This window comes from Dromiciops gliroides, chromosome 1, assembly GCF_019393635.1.
Source record: "Dromiciops gliroides isolate mDroGli1 chromosome 1, mDroGli1.pri, whole genome shotgun sequence".
In the NCBI taxonomy this organism is placed as follows: domain Eukaryota; kingdom Metazoa; phylum Chordata; class Mammalia; order Microbiotheria; family Microbiotheriidae; genus Dromiciops; species Dromiciops gliroides.
Window position 1 is genome coordinate 1,363,941 of NC_057861.1, and position 19,430 is coordinate 1,383,370.

The 19,430-nt window shown below is 41.5% G+C and overlaps 2 protein-coding genes across 3 annotated transcripts in view; both read left to right on the forward strand.

Moving 5' to 3' along the window:
- LOC122733853 (immunoglobulin lambda-1 light chain-like) overlaps positions 1-19,430 on the forward strand; it is a 773,472-nt gene that overhangs the window by 358,163 nt on the left and 395,879 nt on the right. The window lies entirely within an intron of this gene.
- On the forward strand, positions 901-19,424 carry LOC122733988 (zinc finger protein 883-like). The gene is made up of 6 exons (XM_043974682.1): positions 901-1,145; positions 2,812-2,855; positions 8,863-8,989; positions 11,155-11,250; positions 17,346-18,618; positions 18,787-19,424. The coding sequence occupies exons 2-6, from the start codon at positions 2,823-2,825 to the stop codon at positions 19,109-19,111; spliced, it is 1,854 nt and encodes a 617-aa protein (XP_043830617.1). The 5' UTR covers positions 901-1,145; positions 2,812-2,822; the 3' UTR covers positions 19,112-19,424.

The following is a 19,430-nucleotide window of genomic DNA, read 5'->3' on the forward strand; positions in this document are numbered from 1 at the left end:
ATATCTGAGAGCATAATGCTCATCATTTCTTATAGCACAATAGTATTCCATCATAACCACACACCAGAATTTGTTCAGCCATTCCCTAATTGATGGGCATGCTTTCAATTTCCAATTCTTTGCCACAACAAAAGAACTGCTTTGAATGTTTTTGTACATATAGGCTCTTTTCCTTTTTTTTTTTCTAATATCTCTTTGGATATAGACCCTAGTAGTGGTAGGATCCAAATGAATCTTACCTGCAAGGAGAATTGGATTTTGGAGTAGGGGAGAGGAGAAAAAAGGACTAAGAAAGAAGGGGAGAACACTGGTCCCCCCTCCAAGATATTGATGATTAACAATTATTTCAAATGACAGCATTTCCTTTACAAAGGAATCACAAACATTTCAGTAGGAGAAAAGTTATAAGCATAACAATATTAATGTCATAGATTAAAACCATGTACCAAAATTACGAAAGGACATCAATTCATTTGAATGTATTTCTGAACTCTTACAGAGAACAATGGCTTCATCCATGCATCCATCCATCAGCTTGACAATCTACACTGATTGCATTCAGGGTAGAGTAATTCTGATCCAGTGACATTTGCTTCTTATTCTTACAGTTCCGAATCCTGTGCCCGTCAGATCACTTTGCAGCATGGTCTGATTTTCTTGCAGAGATTGCTTTCAGTTAGTCTGGAGCTGCTGTTGTAAATTGCAGTCTTTCTGCTCTGAAGGAGGCGGAGCCCAGTCTGGGAGGGAGGGAGGGAGGGAGGGAGGGAGGTGGTGTCTGCACTCCAGAGGAGGAGCCCTCAGAGGTGACCAGCCTGGTGGGCGGTGCCCCAGGTGGGGTTTGAGCAGGGGGGTGGGGTTTGGAGGCCTGGGAGGAGTTTAAGGCGGAAGAAGGGATCATTGCAGTGAAGGCATTCTAAGGGATGGAGGGCAGGGCTTAGGGAGGGGAGGCGGTCAGAGTCCTTGAGCCTGGCCCTGGGTGTGATTGGAGGAAAGGGCTTGATCCTCCTGAGGGCCTCAGGGCCTGGATAGGGTGGTGCTCTTGGGACTAGGAAGAGCCTTCCTGAGTGGGCTGGTGGGAAGCGGTAAGTCTTTGAACTGCAGTCTCTCTGCCTTCCAGAAGCCTGCTCTGTGCTTGCAGATCCCAGGTAGGTCTGAGCCAGGGCCCACACACACATCCTGCCTTTTCTGGCTGTCCTTGTCATTGGGTCTCCTCCTCCAGGTCAGCCAGAAGCACGCCTCCCTCCCAGGCCTGGCTCCTGGGCCAGCTCCCCCATATCTTCTTCAGGCTCCCAATCACTTCCTAGACATCCTGGCTCACCCCCCCTGAGATGGACCTTTGGGTCCCACCATCCCAAAGTTCAGCCTTTCTCTTAGGGATCCAGGTATCCCGCTTCAAGCCTTCCCAGCAGGACTCAGGTGTCCTTTCTCCCTGCCCCCACCTCCTGCTTAGAGATACAGTTGTTCTTTCTTCAGACCTGGCCCCCTGTCAGGATCCACCTTCCTGTCCCCAGACCCCTCCTTGGATGCAGGAACCAAAGCTCTTTCTTGGGTCCCTTTATCTGAATTCGTGGCTCTTTGGCTGGTTCCCTCTCAGATGCCAGGCCTTTGTCTCCCTTGAGGGATTCCAAGCCTAAGCACTACCAGAGGCTTCCAAGGGTCCTCCCTGGTGCCTATTTACACCTCAGGACAGAGTCATCTTGCTTTCCCAGGCTCAGCTAGAACAATTCTGTCCCTCCAGTGTCCCTGACTTCTCTGAGCTATACCTCCCAGACCCTACCTGTGCTCCACTGCCCCAGCCCTCCTATTTCCCTGCCCCCACTTCTCTCAGGGTTCTCAGGTGCCCTACAAGGGGCTAAATCCCAGGCTGGGTTTTTTCTCTCAGTCTCAGACTTCCTCTGGTCATTCCCTGGCAGATCCATTCCAGAGCCCTCCCTATCAAGTTTCCCAAGCTTCTCTCCCTCTCTTAGATCAAGCAGTCTATTGTCTAGATCATGTGTATGTTAGCTGGGGAGAGGGGATGCTGGGAGGCCAGAACACCAGTTAGATGGAAAGCTGTGATTCAGGGGTCACTGAGGCTCTGCCTGGTCTCATCCCATTTAGGGGTGAATCCCTTTTGCCTCTTGGGTCTCTGTAGAAGGCCAGGGAGAGGAGGAGGGGCTGATGGGGAGTAAGAGGGAAGGGAGTAGACTTCCTTTTCAGGCCATCTTCATTTCCAAGCCTGACCCTCCCAGATCCTGCCTTCCCTCTGTCACCTGGACTGTCTCCCCTGAAGGCAGGGCCTGGGCCTTTGTAATTCCTCTAAGACCTCACCCTCAGTAAATCCCCATAGGCCAGTCTCCTGCCTAGGAAGGGAGAGGAAAGACCTCAGCCTTCTGGGATCCTTCTTCCTCCCCAGCTCAGTCTACAGAGGACCTAGGACTGCCCCAAGCAGGTATTGGTTCAAGTGCAGACACCAACTGGGAGGGAAATTAGTTTACTATAAGACACAACAAATAGGCATCCCCCAGAGTATGAGCCCAGGGTCTGTCAGTCAGCATGGGATTGAGAATATGGGGTAGGAAAGGTGGGTTTATCTGTCCTGAGCTAAAGGAGTGGGGAAGGACTTTCCAGGTGGCTCCCTACTGTCTCATGGTTACTGGAAAGGCATAGAATCAAAACATTCCATCTGTTAGTGAGAGCTTTGGCTGTTGGCTACTTTTGTGGGGCCATAAAGGGTGGGGGAAGCTGGTCCCTGAGGTAGATAAGAACTAGGGAGAAGATGGGGGAACTTTACAAAATTGGGTCACTTTGGTTACTTTGCTACCTACACAGATTGAGAGAGCATGGCCCCTGGGATCAGCAGACCCCCAGCCCAGGTGAGTGCGGTCCATCCACAGCCATGACCAACATCAGCAATGCAGACCATTTCTATACACCTAGGAAATTGTCTACAAAGCTGGCAATTCCTTACTTATGCATCATTTCTTTATAAAAATAGGCATGGGGAGGAGGGGGCAGCTAGGTGGCACAATGGATAAAGCACTGGCCATGGATTCAGGAGGACCTGAGTTCAAATCCGGTCTCAGATACTTGACACTAGCTGTGTGACCCTGGTCAAGTCACTTAACCCTCATTGCCCTGCAAAAAAAAAAAAAAGTTGACATGGAATTGACTAAAGTAGTAACCACCCAGCCATGTTCTCATCTTCTGTGTTTTAAATTGATTCATTGGCACCCTGGTTTCTTGAGCACTGCCTCCTCCACCCCACCCCCACCCAATGCTACCCTCTCTGGTTTGTTTTTCAATTCCCCTCTTTACAAGTGACTGACTAGGGTGACCACTTCACTCATTAGTCTCTATTACCTTGATGTGGCCAACTATGTTGGTGGTGCTCATAATATTCAACCAGCCCTGAATTCCTGGTATAAATCCCATCCATTAGTAGTGTATAATCCTTGTGATAAATTGCTATAATCTCTGCTAATATTTTATTTTAAATTTTTGCATGAATATTCTTTAGGGAAATTGTTCTATAATATTCTATTTCTGGTTTCATTCTTCCTGGTTTAGGTATCAGCATATCATAAACATATCATATTATCAGTGTCACAAAAGGATTTCGCTAGAACTCCTCCTTTTTTCCCCCCATATTTTCCATACCATTGGAATGAATATTTCTTTAAATGTTTAGAATTCATTTATAAATCCATCTGGCCCTGCAGATTTTGTGTTAGGCACTTCATTGATGCTTGTTCAGATTTCTTTTTGGTCATTCAAGCATTTTATTTCCTCTTCTGTTAATCTGGGCAATTTATATTTTTGGAAATATCCATTTCCTTTAGACTGTCAGATTTCTTGGGATGTGGTTGGCCAAATGAGCTCCTAATTATTGCTTTAATTTCCTCTTAATTGGTGGTGAATTTACCCTTTTCATTTTGGGGATACTGGTAATTTGGTTTTCTTTTTCTTTTTTAATCAAATTCACCAAAAGTGTATCTCTTTTATGGGTGTTTTCCCCATAAAACTAGTTCTTAGTTTTACTTATTAATTCACTAGTTTTCTTGCTTTGAATTTTATTAATCTCTCCTTTAATTTTCAGGATTTCTAATTTAGTATTTAATTGGGTATTTTTTAATTTTTCTTTTTCTAGTGTTGAACATTAACATAGTTTTCATACCTAACCTCCCACAATATAAACAAAACCAGAAACTCACATAGACAGATCAGAGAAGGCAATCCCTGCTTTTCCTACAAGAAGTGAGAACTTAAACAAAACCAGATCAGAGAATTGGTAGGAAAACTAAGAACTGGTTTATTTCATATCAATAACAAGCTAGCACATGACATGCAGAGAATCACAAAAAGAAAGATGCTCAAAGGTTTTCCTTTTTTGACAGTATTTAAACCTTTTTTTCTTTGCTGGTTATGGGGTAACATCATATTACTATCATACCATAAACCTACCCAAAACAGATAACACAAATGTAAATCAGTTGAGCAATACATATCAGTTTAGCAGTTAAAGTAGATGCTATGATTAGATTATGTGAAAACAGGAAGAGTATTTTTCAAAGATAAGGGGGTCTAGATAGTTGAAGTTTAGTCACAAGGGATGTTGAATACTCAGAGAAATTAATATAAGGTTTCTTTGCTCACTGGTTACAGGGTAATATCAGTTTTATTAGCATAATACAAATTAACCTAAAGCAAATACTATTAAAGACACAGGCAGGGTTTACCAGGGACAAGGATGCCTAAATATTTGCTAAGGAGAACAATAAGAATTATTTCCTCTCTTAGGAACAGTATATAGGGATTCTCTGGTTTCACTTTGGAGTAAATGCCAAAAGGCATTTTCCTTCTATCAATTCAGGGTCTCACAGAATCTATCTGGGTAATACAGCAGTTCCATCAAATCCAGGTGATTCAAATACTTATTAACCATCTCACTTGTGTTTAAATTATTACATTTGGCATAACACTAGCTTTTTTAGATGCATGCCCAATTCTTTGATCTCTTTCTGTATTCACATAAGCATTTAGAGATATAAACTTTCCTCAAACATCTGTGTTGGCTGAATCCCATAAGTTTTGGTATGTTGTCTCATTGTCATTCCCTTTGATGAAATTACTGATTGCTTCTATGATTTGTTGTTTGACCCACTCATTCTTTAGGATGAGATTATTTAGTGTCCAATTTTTAGTATATCATGATCTGAAAAGGATGCATTTATTAATTCTGCCTTTCTGCATCTGACTGTGAGGTTTTTATGTCCTAATACATGGTCAATTATTGTGTAGGTGCCATGTGCCATTGAGAAAAAGGTATATTCCTTCCTATCCCCATTCAGTTTTCTCCAGAGAACTATCATATCTAACTTTTCTAAGATATTATTCACTTCTTTAACTTCTTTCTTGTATATTTTGTGGTTAGATTTATCCAGTTCCGAGAATGGAAGGTTGAGGTCCCTCACTAATATATTTATTCCTGTAACTCACTTAACTTCTCCTAAGAATTTGTCTGCTACACCACTTGGTGGATATGTTTTAAAAGTGATATTACTTCATTGTGTTTGGTACCTTTTGGCAAGTTGTAGTTCCTTATCTCTTTTAATTAGATCTATTTTTGCTTTTGCTTTGTCTGAGGTAAGGATTGCTACTCCTATTTTTTTTTTTTACTTCAGCTGAAGCATAATATATTCTGCTCTAGTCTTTTACCTTTACAGTGTGTGTATCATTGCACTTCAGATATATTTCTTGTAAATAACATATTGTAGGATTTGGGGTTTTAATCCAGTCTACTATCTGCTTCTGTTTTATGGGTGAGTTCATCCCATTCACATTCACAGTTGTGATTACAAACTATGTATTTACCTCCATGCTATTTCCCCCCCTATTACATTTTTCCCTCTCTTTTCACCCTGTCCCTCCTCACCAGTGTTTTGCTTCTGACCACTGCCTCCCTCAATCTGCCCTTTCTTCTATCAGCCCCCCTCCCTTTTCCCTTCCTACTTCTGACTTCCCTTCTATCAGTGTCCCCCTTTTTGTTTCCCCCTTCCCCTTCTAGTTCCCTATAGGGTAAGATAAATTTATTTACCCAGATGAGTGTGTATGTTACTCCCTCTGAAGCAAATTCAAGAAGAGCAAGATTCAAACAATGTTCACCCCCACCCCCATCTTTCCCTCTATTGTAATATGTCTTTTGTGCCTCTTCAAGTGATATAATTTACCTCAGTCTGCCTATTTCCTCTTCTCCCAGTACAATCCTTTTTTTACCTCCCCCTTTTTTAATATCATCACATCAAAGTCAACTAATACCCAAACTTATACCCACATCCTCTGTCTATGTATACTCCTTCTATATGTCCTGAGACATATACAGATCTCAAGAGTTATAAATATTATCTTCCCATGTAGGGATGTGTAAACAGTTTAAGCTTATAGAATAACATGTTTATTTGGTTTTTCCTGTTTACCTTTTTATGCTTCTCTTGAGTCTTGTATCTGAAGATCACATTTTCCATTTCGTTCTGGTATTTTCATCAGGAAAGTTTAAAAGTCCCCTATTTACATGAATTTCCATCTTTTCCCCTGAAAGATTATGCTCAATTTTGCTGGGTAGTTGATTCATGGTTGCCTTCCAAAATACCATATTCTGAGCCCTCCAATCCTTTAATGTTGAAGCTGCCAGGTCCCCTGTAATGCTGATTGCTGCTCCATGATATTTAAATTGTTTTTTGTTTGTTGGTGGGGCAATGAGCATTAAGTGACTTGCCCAGGGTCACACAGCTAGTAAGTGTCAAGTGTCTGAGGCCAGATCTAAACTCAGGTCCTCCTGACTCCAGGGCCAATCCACTGTTCCAGTGAACTGCCCTGGTTTGGCATTTTCTTGGCAAAGATACTGCCTGGAGTAGTTTGCTATTTCCTTCTCCAGCTCATTTTACAGATGAGAAAACTAAGGCACACAGGGTAAAGTGACTTGCCAACGGTCACACAGATAGTAAGTTTCTGAGGCCACATTTGAACTCATAAACATGAATCTTCCTGATTCCAAGCCCAGTGCTCTATCGACTATGTCTCCTAGCTATCCCTTCTACATCAGAGTTACTCTTATCACTGTGTAATTTTATAATTAAGAACTATATACTATAGGGGCAGCTAGGTAGTGCAGTGGATAGAGCACCAGCCCTGGAGTCAGGAGGACCTGAGTGCAAATCTGGCCTCAGACACTTGACACTTACTAGCTGTGTGACCCTGGGCAAGTCACTTAACCCCAATTGCCTCACCAGAAAAAAAATATTAATAACAGATAAATCTTCACTTTGCTGTAAATTATCTCATACCACTAAGTGCCATCTAGATTCTGATCAGTATCTTTTTAGAATCCTGTTCCTGCTTTTAACCACATAAGACTTTATTTCAGGCATTCAGGAAGCTCTTTTCTTTAACTTTATTCTCTTCTAAGTGATCATATGAAATGTTTTTTACCCAGACTGCAGTGTATCTGCCAGCTTCTCACAAACCTTTCTTTAGAATATATCATTTTTGAGATAAGGAAGGAAACTACATCTTGCTAAAAGGTACCATAGATAATGAAGCAATATCAATAATAAACATGCATGTGCCTAGTGGTGTAGCATCCAAATTCTTAGAGAAGTTAAATGAACTACAAGAGGAAATAGACAGCAAAACTATACTAGTGGGGGATCTGAATCTTCTCCTCTCAGACATAGATAAATCTAGCCACAAAATAAATAAGAAAGAAGTGAATAGAATGTTAGAAAAGTTACATATGATAGATGTCTGGAGAAAACTGAATAGGGATAGAAAGGAATATAAATTTTTCTCAGCGGCACATGACACATATTCAAAAATTGACCATGTATTAGGGCACAAAAACCTCATGGTCAAGTGTAGAAAGGCAGAAATAGCAAATGCATCCTTCTCAGATCATGATGCAATAAAAATTACATGTAATAAAGAGCCATGGAAAGGTAGACTAAAAATTAATTAGAAACTAAATAAAGTGATTTTAAAGAATGAGTGGGTCAAACAACAAATCATAGAAATAATAATTCATACACAAGAATGACAATAATGAGCCAACATACCAAAACTTATGGGATGCAGACAAATCAGTGCTTAGGGGAAATTTTATATCTCTAAATGCTTACATCAATAAATAAAGAGGCGCAGCTAGATGATGTAGTGGAAAGAGCACTGGCCCTGGATTCAGGAGTACCTCAGTTCAAATACGGCATCAGACACTTAACACTTACTAGTTGTGTGACCCTGGGCAAGTCACTTAACCCCAATTGCCTTACTAAAAAAAATTTTTAAAAACAATAAAAAATAAAAAAGAGAAAGAAGAAATCAATGATTTGGGCATGAAACTTAAAAAGCTAGAAAAAGAACAAATTAAAATTCCCAATACTAAATTATAAATCCTGAAAATTAAAGGAGAAATTAATAAAATTGAACACAAAAAAACTATAGAATTAATCAACAAAACTAAGAATATGTAATTTTTATCAGCTTTTGATAAGGAAGAAATTTCACATCACCCTCTCTTTCTCCTCCACAGGTCCACCTTCCACACAGATAAAACACAAAGCTTTCTCCTTGATTCCAAAGGGAGACACATTTCATAGTAAAATGTTGATCAGCATTATTCCAACTGATGATATGAAATATTTTTCTTAAAGTTCCATTAGGCTCTTATTGAATGGATTCAAGGGTTGATTCTGACACTCATAAAGAGTATGACCTTTGGGCAAATCCCTTCTCTGTGCTTCAAATTTCCTCCTGTACATTGCTGAGGGTTGGACTGTTTAATTCTGAAGTGTCATTCAGCTCTTTGTCCTATGATTTCTGATGATTTAGGAGACAGTGACATTCAAGGATGTGGCTGTGGACTTCACCCAGGAGGAGTGGGGCCTCTTGGACCCCCCTCAGAAGGAGCTGTACAAGGAGGTCATGCTGGAGAATGCCTGGAACCTGCTCTCCCTGGGTAAGGACGATTCCCTTGCAATCAAAGGGAATATCCTTCTTCCTTCCTGTGCAGGCTTTGGAGCATCTATCAATTATTAGAGAGAGAAGAGTGCTGGTCTCCTGTGTCCAAGAGGCAGATCCCTTCTGCTCTGTGGTTCTCCTAAAAGTCTTTGCATTGTGGGTATTAAAGCTACAATAATGAATATTACAATATTGAATACAATATTGAAGCTACCAATCCTAGGTAGCTTCAGGTCAAAGACCTAATCCATGGGGAAGCATCTCAGACGTGGATCTAATCTCAGAGGTTACTTAGTCTAACTTCTATGAGGACATGATTTTTGTCTCCCAAATCTCTGCTAATTGCTCAGGCAGCTTTTCCTTGAAACCCTTTCCTTTTGGGATGGGTCTAGTTTTTGGAATATTCTTCTCTTTAATAAGCATACATTGGACACTGGCAGCTCTTAGTTGTGGCTGGTGTAGCAGGTTTGTCCTTTAGCTTCCTTCTTACTACCCTAACATTCCAGCAGAGATGGTAGGCAAGAAAGGGAAGGGAAGAAGCATTCATGTAGAGCTGCCACTTTCCAGGTGCTTTGCCAGGTGCTTTCTTTCCAATATTAAGTTTTGGGTTTTGTTTCTTTTCTTTTTTCATACAAGTATTTTATTATTTTCCAGTTACATGTAGAGATAGTTTTCAACATTTGTTATTATAAGATTTCTAGTTTCAAATTTTTCTCTCTCCCCTTCCTATCCCATCCCAAAGACAGCAAGCAATCTGATGTAGGTTATATATGTAAAATCACGTTAAACATGTTTCTGCATTAGTCATGCTATGAAAGAAGAAGCAGAGCAAAAAGGGGAAAACCTCAAGAAAGAAAAACAACAAAAAAATTAAAATAGTATGGCTCAATCTGCATCTAGATTCCATAGTTCATTTTTCTGGATGTTGAGAGCATTTTCCATCATGAGTCCTTTGCAACTATCTTGGACCAAGGTATTGCTGAGAAGAGTCAAGTATATCACAGGTGATCAACACACAATGTTGTTGATACTGTGTACAATGTTCTCCTGGTTCTGCTCATCTCATTCAGCATCAGTTCATGTAAGTCCTTCCAGGTTTCTCAGAAATCTGCCTGCTCCTCATTTCTTACAGCACAATAGTATTCCATTACATTCATATTCCACAACTTGTTCAGCCATTCCCCAATTGATGGGCATCCCCTCAATTTCCAATTCCTTGCCACCACAAAAAGAGCAACTATAAATATTTTTGTACATGTGGGTCCTTTTCCCTCTTTTATCCAACATTAACTTCATCCTCATAATAATCTTCCAAGTTTGGTGATATTCTGATTTTTCCCCTTTGACAGTTGAGGAAATTGAACCAAACAGGTTAAGTGACTTGGCCAGGAGCACACAGCTAGGAACTGTCTGAGGCCAGCTTTAAATCCAGGCATTCCTGACTGCAGGCCCAGGGCTCTCTCCACTGCTCCTCTGTCACCTGTCTCTAAGTGCTAGAGAATGGAAACTCTGCAGTGAGTCCATCCTTCTATGATGGAGGTGTACCAAGACCATGGTCTTCCCCACAGCCCCTCCCCCAGCCCTCCCTGAAATAAGTGCCATGGAAATGATCCATCAGGCATCCTGGGAACCCTCCTGTGGGCCTTGCTTGCATGCCCCTGTCATTGGCAGAGAAATTGACTTTGGACCCGCTAGGGTTTCTGGAGTTTTCAAGCAGAAGATTGCCACCTGGAGAGGCAAACACTCCATGAATGAACAGCAGCCCAAGTTTACATAGGTTTCAGGGAGTGAGGAGTGGGGTAGGGGGATGGGGCAAAAGCTGACTCATCAAGGCTTCTGTAGCTGGGGCTCAAGGCTGATCTGGCACAAGAACCCTTTTACCTGGTTTTGGGGTTGAGTTTCTGCCAGAATGGAACATGTCAGAATAGGGGCAGAGGGTTTGGCTGATTCTCAGAACAGGTTGTACAAGAGGACAACATGGCACATCCTGTTGTGGGGTACTTGCTGGGAAGCAAGTACAAGTATAAGTACAGACACAGATGTTTGAATATAATGGAGCGATTCTCAAAATGGAGCAGCTGTGTATCCACACCCCTTTCCCTAAAGACAAGTAAATTCCAAGCTTCTCTCCATGCTCATATCCAACTGGTTTTCCCTGCCCAGGGCTTCCTGTTCCCAGAGAAGATGTGATCTCTTATTTTGAGCAAAGGGAAACACCATGGATGCTGGAGCAAGCAGGCCTGAGGCGCTGCTGTGCAGGTGAGTGAGGTGAAAGCAGGTAGAGGAGACTTGTGATGACAAGAGGCTTCTATGTGTTGTGGTGAAGCAAGGGCAGGATGTGGGGGCAGGAGGCCCTGCCTTGGAATTCTTTGTCAGACATTTTTAGCACTGGCTTCCTGGGCCAGTCCCTTGAGCCACCAAACCTCAGTTTTCCCATCTGTACAATGAGGGGGTTGGACTTCATGGCCTTTCATCTCCCTCCCAGGGGTCAATCTATGATCCTCTAAGAAGTCACTGTTTATAACCTGGGGACATGAAACTCTCCTGAAAGTGTCAAAGGCCTAAGGCTATTCCATGTGAGCTCTTTCTTAGACCTTCAAGTCAACAAACACTGAAGGGCCTGCTACATGCCAGGCCCTAAGCACTGGGGACATAAAGAGATGCAAGGGCTGTCTCCTGATTCCCTGGAGCCCACCATCTGATGTGGCAAACAACACACCAACACCTTATGTAGAAGCCCACTATGGACAGGAGTGTGGAAAGTGGGCTCTAGTTAGGGCCGCAGGGAAGCCAGGGAAAGCATTCTAGGCAGTAGGGAGTGGGGGACAATCCCTTGGTGTCAGGAAGTAGAGTGACAGAACACATAGGAGGCCTGTACCCCTGGAGTGTAGCGTGTCTGGGGGAAATAGAGTGAAAGAAGCCTGGAGGAGTAGCAGAGGGATGGGTGACAGAGTGCATTAGCAGCCCCAGAGACAGTGTTATATGTGATCCTTTTGCTGGGCAGCCTCTGGAGGTAGTTCAGTAGGTGGGGACATGGTCAGGTGAGAGCTTTAGGAAGATGAGCTTGACCACTGGGGGGAGGAATGACTGTACTTGGGGGAGATGAGGCAGCCAGACCAAGCAGCAGGCCCTTAAAAAGCTCAGCTGTGGGGGAGGGGCACTTGAACCAAGACAGTGATAATTTGGGGAGAGAAGGAGTCTGCAAGAGATGTTACCCAGCTGGAATCCCAGGACTTTGGAAGAGATTGAGCATGGGGGTAGGGAGTGTGGTGGTGGGATGCCAGGCGTGCATGGCACTTCATTTGTGAGCCTGGACTCTGGGGAGCATGCTTCAGAGAGCAATAGGAACATTGGGAGAAAGGAGGGTTGGGGGAAAGATGAGGAGTTTCCTTTTGGACATGGAAAAAGGAGAACCAGGAGGTGGGTGACAGGATGGAATGAGATTATTTAGCAAATGTAAAAGGATTTGCTTTAGGGAGTAGAAAGATGATCTTCTTGTCTGGCACTGAGGTCAAAGAGGAAAAGAAGGCATCTGATGTATGTGAGATGAGGAGGATGAGATAGCTCTTGATAAATGTCCAGTTTTTAATTTCTTTTTTAAATCATTTAAGTATTTTCTTATTTTCCAGTTACATGTAAAGATAGTTTTCAACATTTGCTTTCATAAGATTTTTACTGCCCAATTTTTCTCCCTCCCTTCCTGCCCTTCCCCCTCCCAAAGACAGAAAGCAATCTGATATAAATTATATATGTACAATCCCATTAAACATATTTCTTTATTAGTCATGTTGTAAAGGAAGAATCAGAATAAAAGGGAAAAACCTCAAAAAAAAAAAGTATAAATCATATAGCTCAATCTGCCTTCAGAATCCACAGTTCTTTTTTCTGGATTTGGAGAACACTTTCCATCATGAGTTCTTTGGAATTTTCTTGAATCATTGTATTGCTGAGAAGAACTAAGTCTGTCACAGTTGATCATCACACGATGTTGCTGTTACTGTGTACAATGTTCTGTTGGTTCTGTTCACATCACTCAGCATCAGTCCATCAGTCACTCCAGGTTTTTCTGAAGTCTTCTTGCTCATCATTTCTTAAAGCCAATATCCCATAACATTCATATACCACAACTTGTTCAGGCATGCCCCAATTGATGGTCATTCCCTCAATTTCCAATGCTTTGCCACCACAAAGAGAGCTGCTATACATGGTTTTGTACATGTGAGTGTTTTTCCCTTTTTAATGATCTCTTTGGGATACAGACCTGATTGTGGTATTACTGGATAAAGGGTATGCACAGTCCCAAAGCCCTTTGGACATAGTTCCAAATTGTTCTCCAGGATGTTTGGGTCAGTTCACTGCTCCACCAACAATGCATCAGTGTTTCAATTTTTCTACATTTTCTCTAACATTTATTGTGTTCCCCGTTTTGTCACATTAACCAATCTTATAGGTGTGAGGTAGTACCTTGGTGTTGTTTTAATTTGCATTTCTCTAATCAATAGTGATTTAGAACATTTTTTATACGGCAATAAATAGCTTTGATTTTTTCATCTGAAAATTGCCCAGTCACATCCTTTGACCTAAATGTCCCGTTTTGTTCAGTGAAATAAGAAGCCAAATTCTCAGGTGAGAAGCTGGGGGAGGTGGTGGAAGTAAGCCATAAGGGAGGCTTGGGAGTATTGAAAAGATTTGGGAAAGCTACTATATCGAGTGGCATAGGGAGTCAGTCAAGGAGACAGCAAAGCATTGCCTTGTCACAGTGAGGACCCACCTGAGATGATCTACCTAAATTTGTAGTGGACCCAGGAAGCCTGGTTTCATGCTTTTTTTTTCTCTTTCCATTCAACAACACATGAGGAGGAGAGAAGGCTACTGCCTTACTTGGAAGTCATCCAAGGCTAAGCTTTGCCTAAATCAGCAGCCCAGGTCCCTTTCTGGCTCCATCTCTGTCCCATTCTTGGAGAATCATTGGTCAGGCTCATGCAGGTGACCACCCCCTCAGTTTGGGGAGCTGGGAGATAAGAGACTCCCAGGGGTGCCATGGTATGAGACCCTTCAGGAGTCTGGAAAGAAGCCTCTGTGAACTTCACTATTGGGTCTGGTCAGATTCCATCAGGGTTAGAACTTGACAAAGGTGACACTTAAAGGTGATCAGGTGTCAAAAAGAGACAACACTTGACTGAGGCCAGAATATGCACCTGACAATGAGCAGAGAGACCAGAATCTGGAGGCTGTGGCCTGGTGTCAGCCAATCAGTAAATATTGGTTAAGCACCTTCTAATTATGGTGCTGTGCTCAGCCCTGAGCATACACAGGAAGGTAAAAGACAGTCCCTGCTGTCACAGAGCTCAGAGTATACTGTGCAAACATGGAGATAGTTTGTGAAGAGGCAACAGCTCATGGACCTCACTCTTAGCTGATGTACTTGAAAAGAGAGGGTGCTGGAATGGACAGACATTTAGTTTAACAGGAAAGAAAGGGAATGCAAAGAGGGAGTATAGTAATGGTTTAAGGAGAGCAGAATGAGGAAAGAGTAGAAATCAAAATAATAATGTTAAAAATAATAGCACACGGGGCGGCTAGGTGGCGCAGTGGATAAAGCACCGGCTCTGGAGTCAGGAGTACCTGAGTTCAAATCCGGCCTCAGACACTTGACACTTAACTAGCTGTGTGACCCTGGGCAAGTCACTTAATCCCCATTGCCCCGCAAAAAAAAAAAAAAACAAAAAAAAACGAAAAATAATAGCACACACTTATTCTTCAGACTTTTCTCCCTCTTCTGACCCCATTTAGGGTTTTCTTGTCAGAAATCCTGGAGTGGTTGACCATTTCCTTCTGCACTTCATTTGACACATGAGTAAAATGAAGTAAATAGAGTTAAGTGACTTGCCTGTGGTCACACACCTAGCAGGTGGCTGAGGCCAGAGATGAACTCAGGAAGATGAGTCTTTCTGACTTCAGACCTGGAATTCTATCCCATTGTAGTAAGTAGACAGCATTTACATAGTACCTACTATGTGCCATGCAATTTGCAAGTATTATCTCATTTGATCCTCATAATTGATCACCAGGGAAAATACATTATGCTTACAGATAAGTTAGATGATGAAATAATAGGAATATTTATGATATGTGTACCAAATGGCATAATGTTTATGAACATTGAAAGTCAGACAGTAAAAGTGAAGAGGCAAGATTCAAAGTGGAGACAATTTGTCTAGTACTGTGGACAGAGCATGCCCATTCACAAGGTTTGAGTTCTAGTCTCAGCTGCTGGTATTTGGGTCAAGACACTCTGAACTAATCTGAACTCATGCCCTGAGTGGTGAATGTAATGAGAATGCCCGTCCTGCCTATGCTACTGTTTTTTTGCAAAGACCCAATGTGATTGTGTATGAAGCTCTTTGTATATACACTCATCTTCTCTTCTCAGCAATACAATGACCAAGAGAATTTAAAAAGTCTCATGATGGAAAATGCTATCCAGATCCAGAGAAAAAAACTATGAAATCTAAATGCCGATCAAAACATGGTTTTCATTTCAAACTGCCTGTGGAGAGTCATTCCCCTGCTGACATCAGCAGTATATGTCACTCAGGACAGGCCAAGTGTGACCTATCTCCAATCAGTCTGCCAAATTCCATTATTTTACCACAAAATCAAGGGAACACCATTAATTGGGGAATGGCTAAACAAGCTGTGGTGAATCATGGTGATGTAATATTATTGTGGCATAAGAAATGACAAGCAGGATGATTTCAGAAGGGCCAGGAAAGACTTGTATGAACTGATGTATAGTGAAGTTAGAAGAACCAAGAAAACTTTGTGTACAGAGACAGCAATATTGTTGGATGAAGAACTATGAATGACTTAACTATTCCAAAGAATACAATGATCCAAGACAATCCTAAAGAACTATTGATGAAACATACTATCCACCTCCAAAGAAAGAACTGATATTGATGGAACACAAACAGAAGCATGCTGTTGTATGGGGCTAAAATTCTACTGATACTGCGTAAAAATCTATTGAGTGGTCACCATAAATTATAAGCTTCAGCAGGAGTTTAGACTTGCATAAAAATTTGGTGAGAAGAGAGAAACAGGCCAAGATTCCTTCATCTATCTATCTCAGGGAGCCAGCATCTCAGCTCCACTCCACACGAAGTCCCCTCAAAAGACAGAGCTCACTCACTCCCTCCTTCTCCCAGAAACCTCCTCTCCAACAGGAAACAGGGCCATACACACACACACACACACACACACACACACACAGCTCCAAGCTAATTAGCTGATAGCTCTGATTGACAAGTCCCACAGGTGGTTCTATAGATGTACCTTCTAGACACTAAAGTCACATGGTTTCTTAATCACATGCTTTCTCCTCATGGCTGACCTTCCCTACAGTATCTCTCCAGCAGGGGTGCCATTCCAATTCTCACACTATTGTTTACTTTATTTCATTTTTTTCCTTTTATTCAAGTTGTTTTCCACTTCTGCGAGGGGCATGTGATATTTAAAATCGGATACTAGAGCATTAACCTCCCCTTTTAACCTTTCCCTTGTTTATCTCCCAGACTAGTAAATGGAAGAAGCTTCTTATCTCTAGTTAGAGCTTTTATTGTTTGGAAATTACAAGGTGATGTTGATTAGAGGGATAGGAAAATAGAAATACAAAACAAATAGTCTTAGGTCTAACCTTAGTCTATATTCTGTATAAAACTCACCAAAAACCCAAGGCCACCTTTGAGAGGGAGAGCCGCGTCAAGCACGTGCTGCTACTGCGAGCCGGGCCGAGTAGAACTCCAGTCAGAGTCTGTGTGTGCAGCGCAACCATCAACAAGGAGAGCCGACCAAAAGACCTCCCTTCTGTTCTCTCCTTGCCTTTAAAGCTCGCACCCCAGAAGTGGAGTGCCTAGAATATGGAGGTGGAGTGCACAGCCGTTTGTCATGGTCTCCTCCCCAAAAGGGGAGTCCGTCAAAAACTGGCGTCTTTCCATTATCACTAACTGACTGTTAAAAACTTTAATTTTTTTACCACAGGGGGGAGGTAAGAGAGGGAAGGAAGGATACAAATTGGAACTCAAAGGTATATATATAAATGTATATAACTTAAAAAAAGGAGAAAATTATCTTTACATGTAATAAGAAAAATTACTATTAAGTAAATAAAATCATCTTTCAGATGTGAGCTAATGACATTTTCAAATGGTTGATTCTACCCATTTAAGTTTGAAGCCTTTTCTCTTTGCCTGGGGGAAACAGAATGAAAATCAATTTATATTCTGCCAGTAGAGGAAAGGGGATATAATTATATATGTGTGTATATGTGACTCTATGTTTGTTTCTTTTAGGTGAGATAAGGCTTGAAATAAAAGAGGCTCCTGCAATGATAAGCCTTTCTATGGAAGAAACTCACCAGCAAAGATGGATGAATAATGGTCCCTCTGACTTTTCTAGGAGAGAAATCTGTGCTGTACATCAGAGAAACCACACTGGGAAGAAACCATTTGAATGTAATCAGTGTGCAAAGACTTTCAAATTGAGGTCCAGTCTTGTTAGACATCAGAGAACCCACTCTGGAGAGAAACCTTATGAATGTGATCAGTGTAGAAAGAGTTTCACATGCAAGTCCTATCTTGTTAGCCATCAGAGAATCCATACTGGAGAGAAACCTTATGAATGTAATCAGTGTGGTAAGACATTCAGAATCAAATACAAGTTCAAGCAACATCAGAGAATCCACACTGGGGAGAAACCATTTGAATGTAATCAGTGTGGTAAGACATTCAGAAGGAGATACAGGTTCACTGAACATCAGAGTGTTCACACTGGGGAGAAACCTCATGAATGTAACCAGTGTGGAAAGACTTTCACATACAAATCCTTTCTTATTAGACATCAGAGAGTCCACACTGAAGAGAAATCCTTTGAATGTAGTCAGTGTAGAAAGACTTTCAGATGGAGGTCCCAGCTTGTTAACCATCAGAGAATCCACACTGGAGAGAAACCTTTTGAATGTAATCAATGTGGAAAGACTTTCACATACAAATCCATTCTTATTAGACATCAGACAATCCACACTGGAGAGAAACCTCATGAATGTAATCAGTGTGCAAAGACTTTCAGATGGAGGGCCTATCTTGTTAAACATCAGAGAATCCACACTAAAGAGCAATCCTTTGAATGTAACCAATGTGGAAAGACTTTCAGATGCAAGTACAATCTTGTTAACCATCAGAGAATCCACACTGGAGAGAAACCTTTTGAATGTAATCACTGTGGCAAGACTTTCACATACAAATCCATTCTTATTAGACATCAGACAATCCACACTGGAGAAAAACCTTTTGAATGTAATCACTGTGGCAAGACTTTCACATACAAATCCATCCTTATTAGACATGAGAGAATTCACACTAGAGAGAAACGTTTTGAATGTAATCAGTGTGCAAAGACTTTCACATGGAGGTGCCTTCTTGTTAAACATCAAAGAATCCACACTGGAGAGAAACCTTTTGAATGTAATCAATGTGGAAAGACATTCAGAATCAGATACAATCTCATGCTACATCAGAGAATCCACACTAGAGAGAAACCTTATGAATGTAATCAGTGTGGAAAGACATTCAGAATCAAATACAAGTTCAAGCAACATCAGAGAATCCACACTGGGGAGAAACCATTTGAATGTAATCAGTGTGCAAAGACTTTCAAATTGAGCTCTGATCTTGTTAAACATCAGAGAACCCACACAAGAGAGAAATCCTTCGAATGTAATCAGTGTGCAAAGACTTTCAGATGGAGGTGCCATCTTGTTAAACATCAGAGAATCCACACTGGAGAGAAACCTTATGAATGTAATCAGTGTGGAAAGAGTTTCAGATGCAAGCCCAATCTTGTTAACCATCAGAGAATCCACACTGGAGAGAAACCTTTTGAATGTAATCAGTGTGGAAAGACTTTCACATGGAGGTGCAATCGTGCTGAACATCAGAGAATCCACACTGGAGAAAAACCTTATGAATGTAATCAGTGTGGGAAAAGTTTCAGATGCAATTCTAATCTTATTAACCACCAGAAAACGCACACTGTAGAGAAACCTTATGAATGCAATTAGTGTGGAAAGACATTACACAAGTTCACTGAACATCACAGAATCCACACTGGGGAGGAAGCTAATGAATGTAATCAGTGTGCAAATACTTTCAGATGAAGGTTCTATCATATTAGAAAACCCACAGTGGAGAGAAATCCATTGAAAGTAATTCATGTGAAAAAATTTTCACATCAGAGAATCCACACTAGGGAGAAACCTTATGAATGTGATCACTGTGGTAAAGTCTTCCTTGTAAAGTTAGCCCTTTTTTCTCATCAGAGAATTCATAGGAAATAGGAATCTAAAAACTGATATGAATGAGGAAAGGCCTTGAAATGGA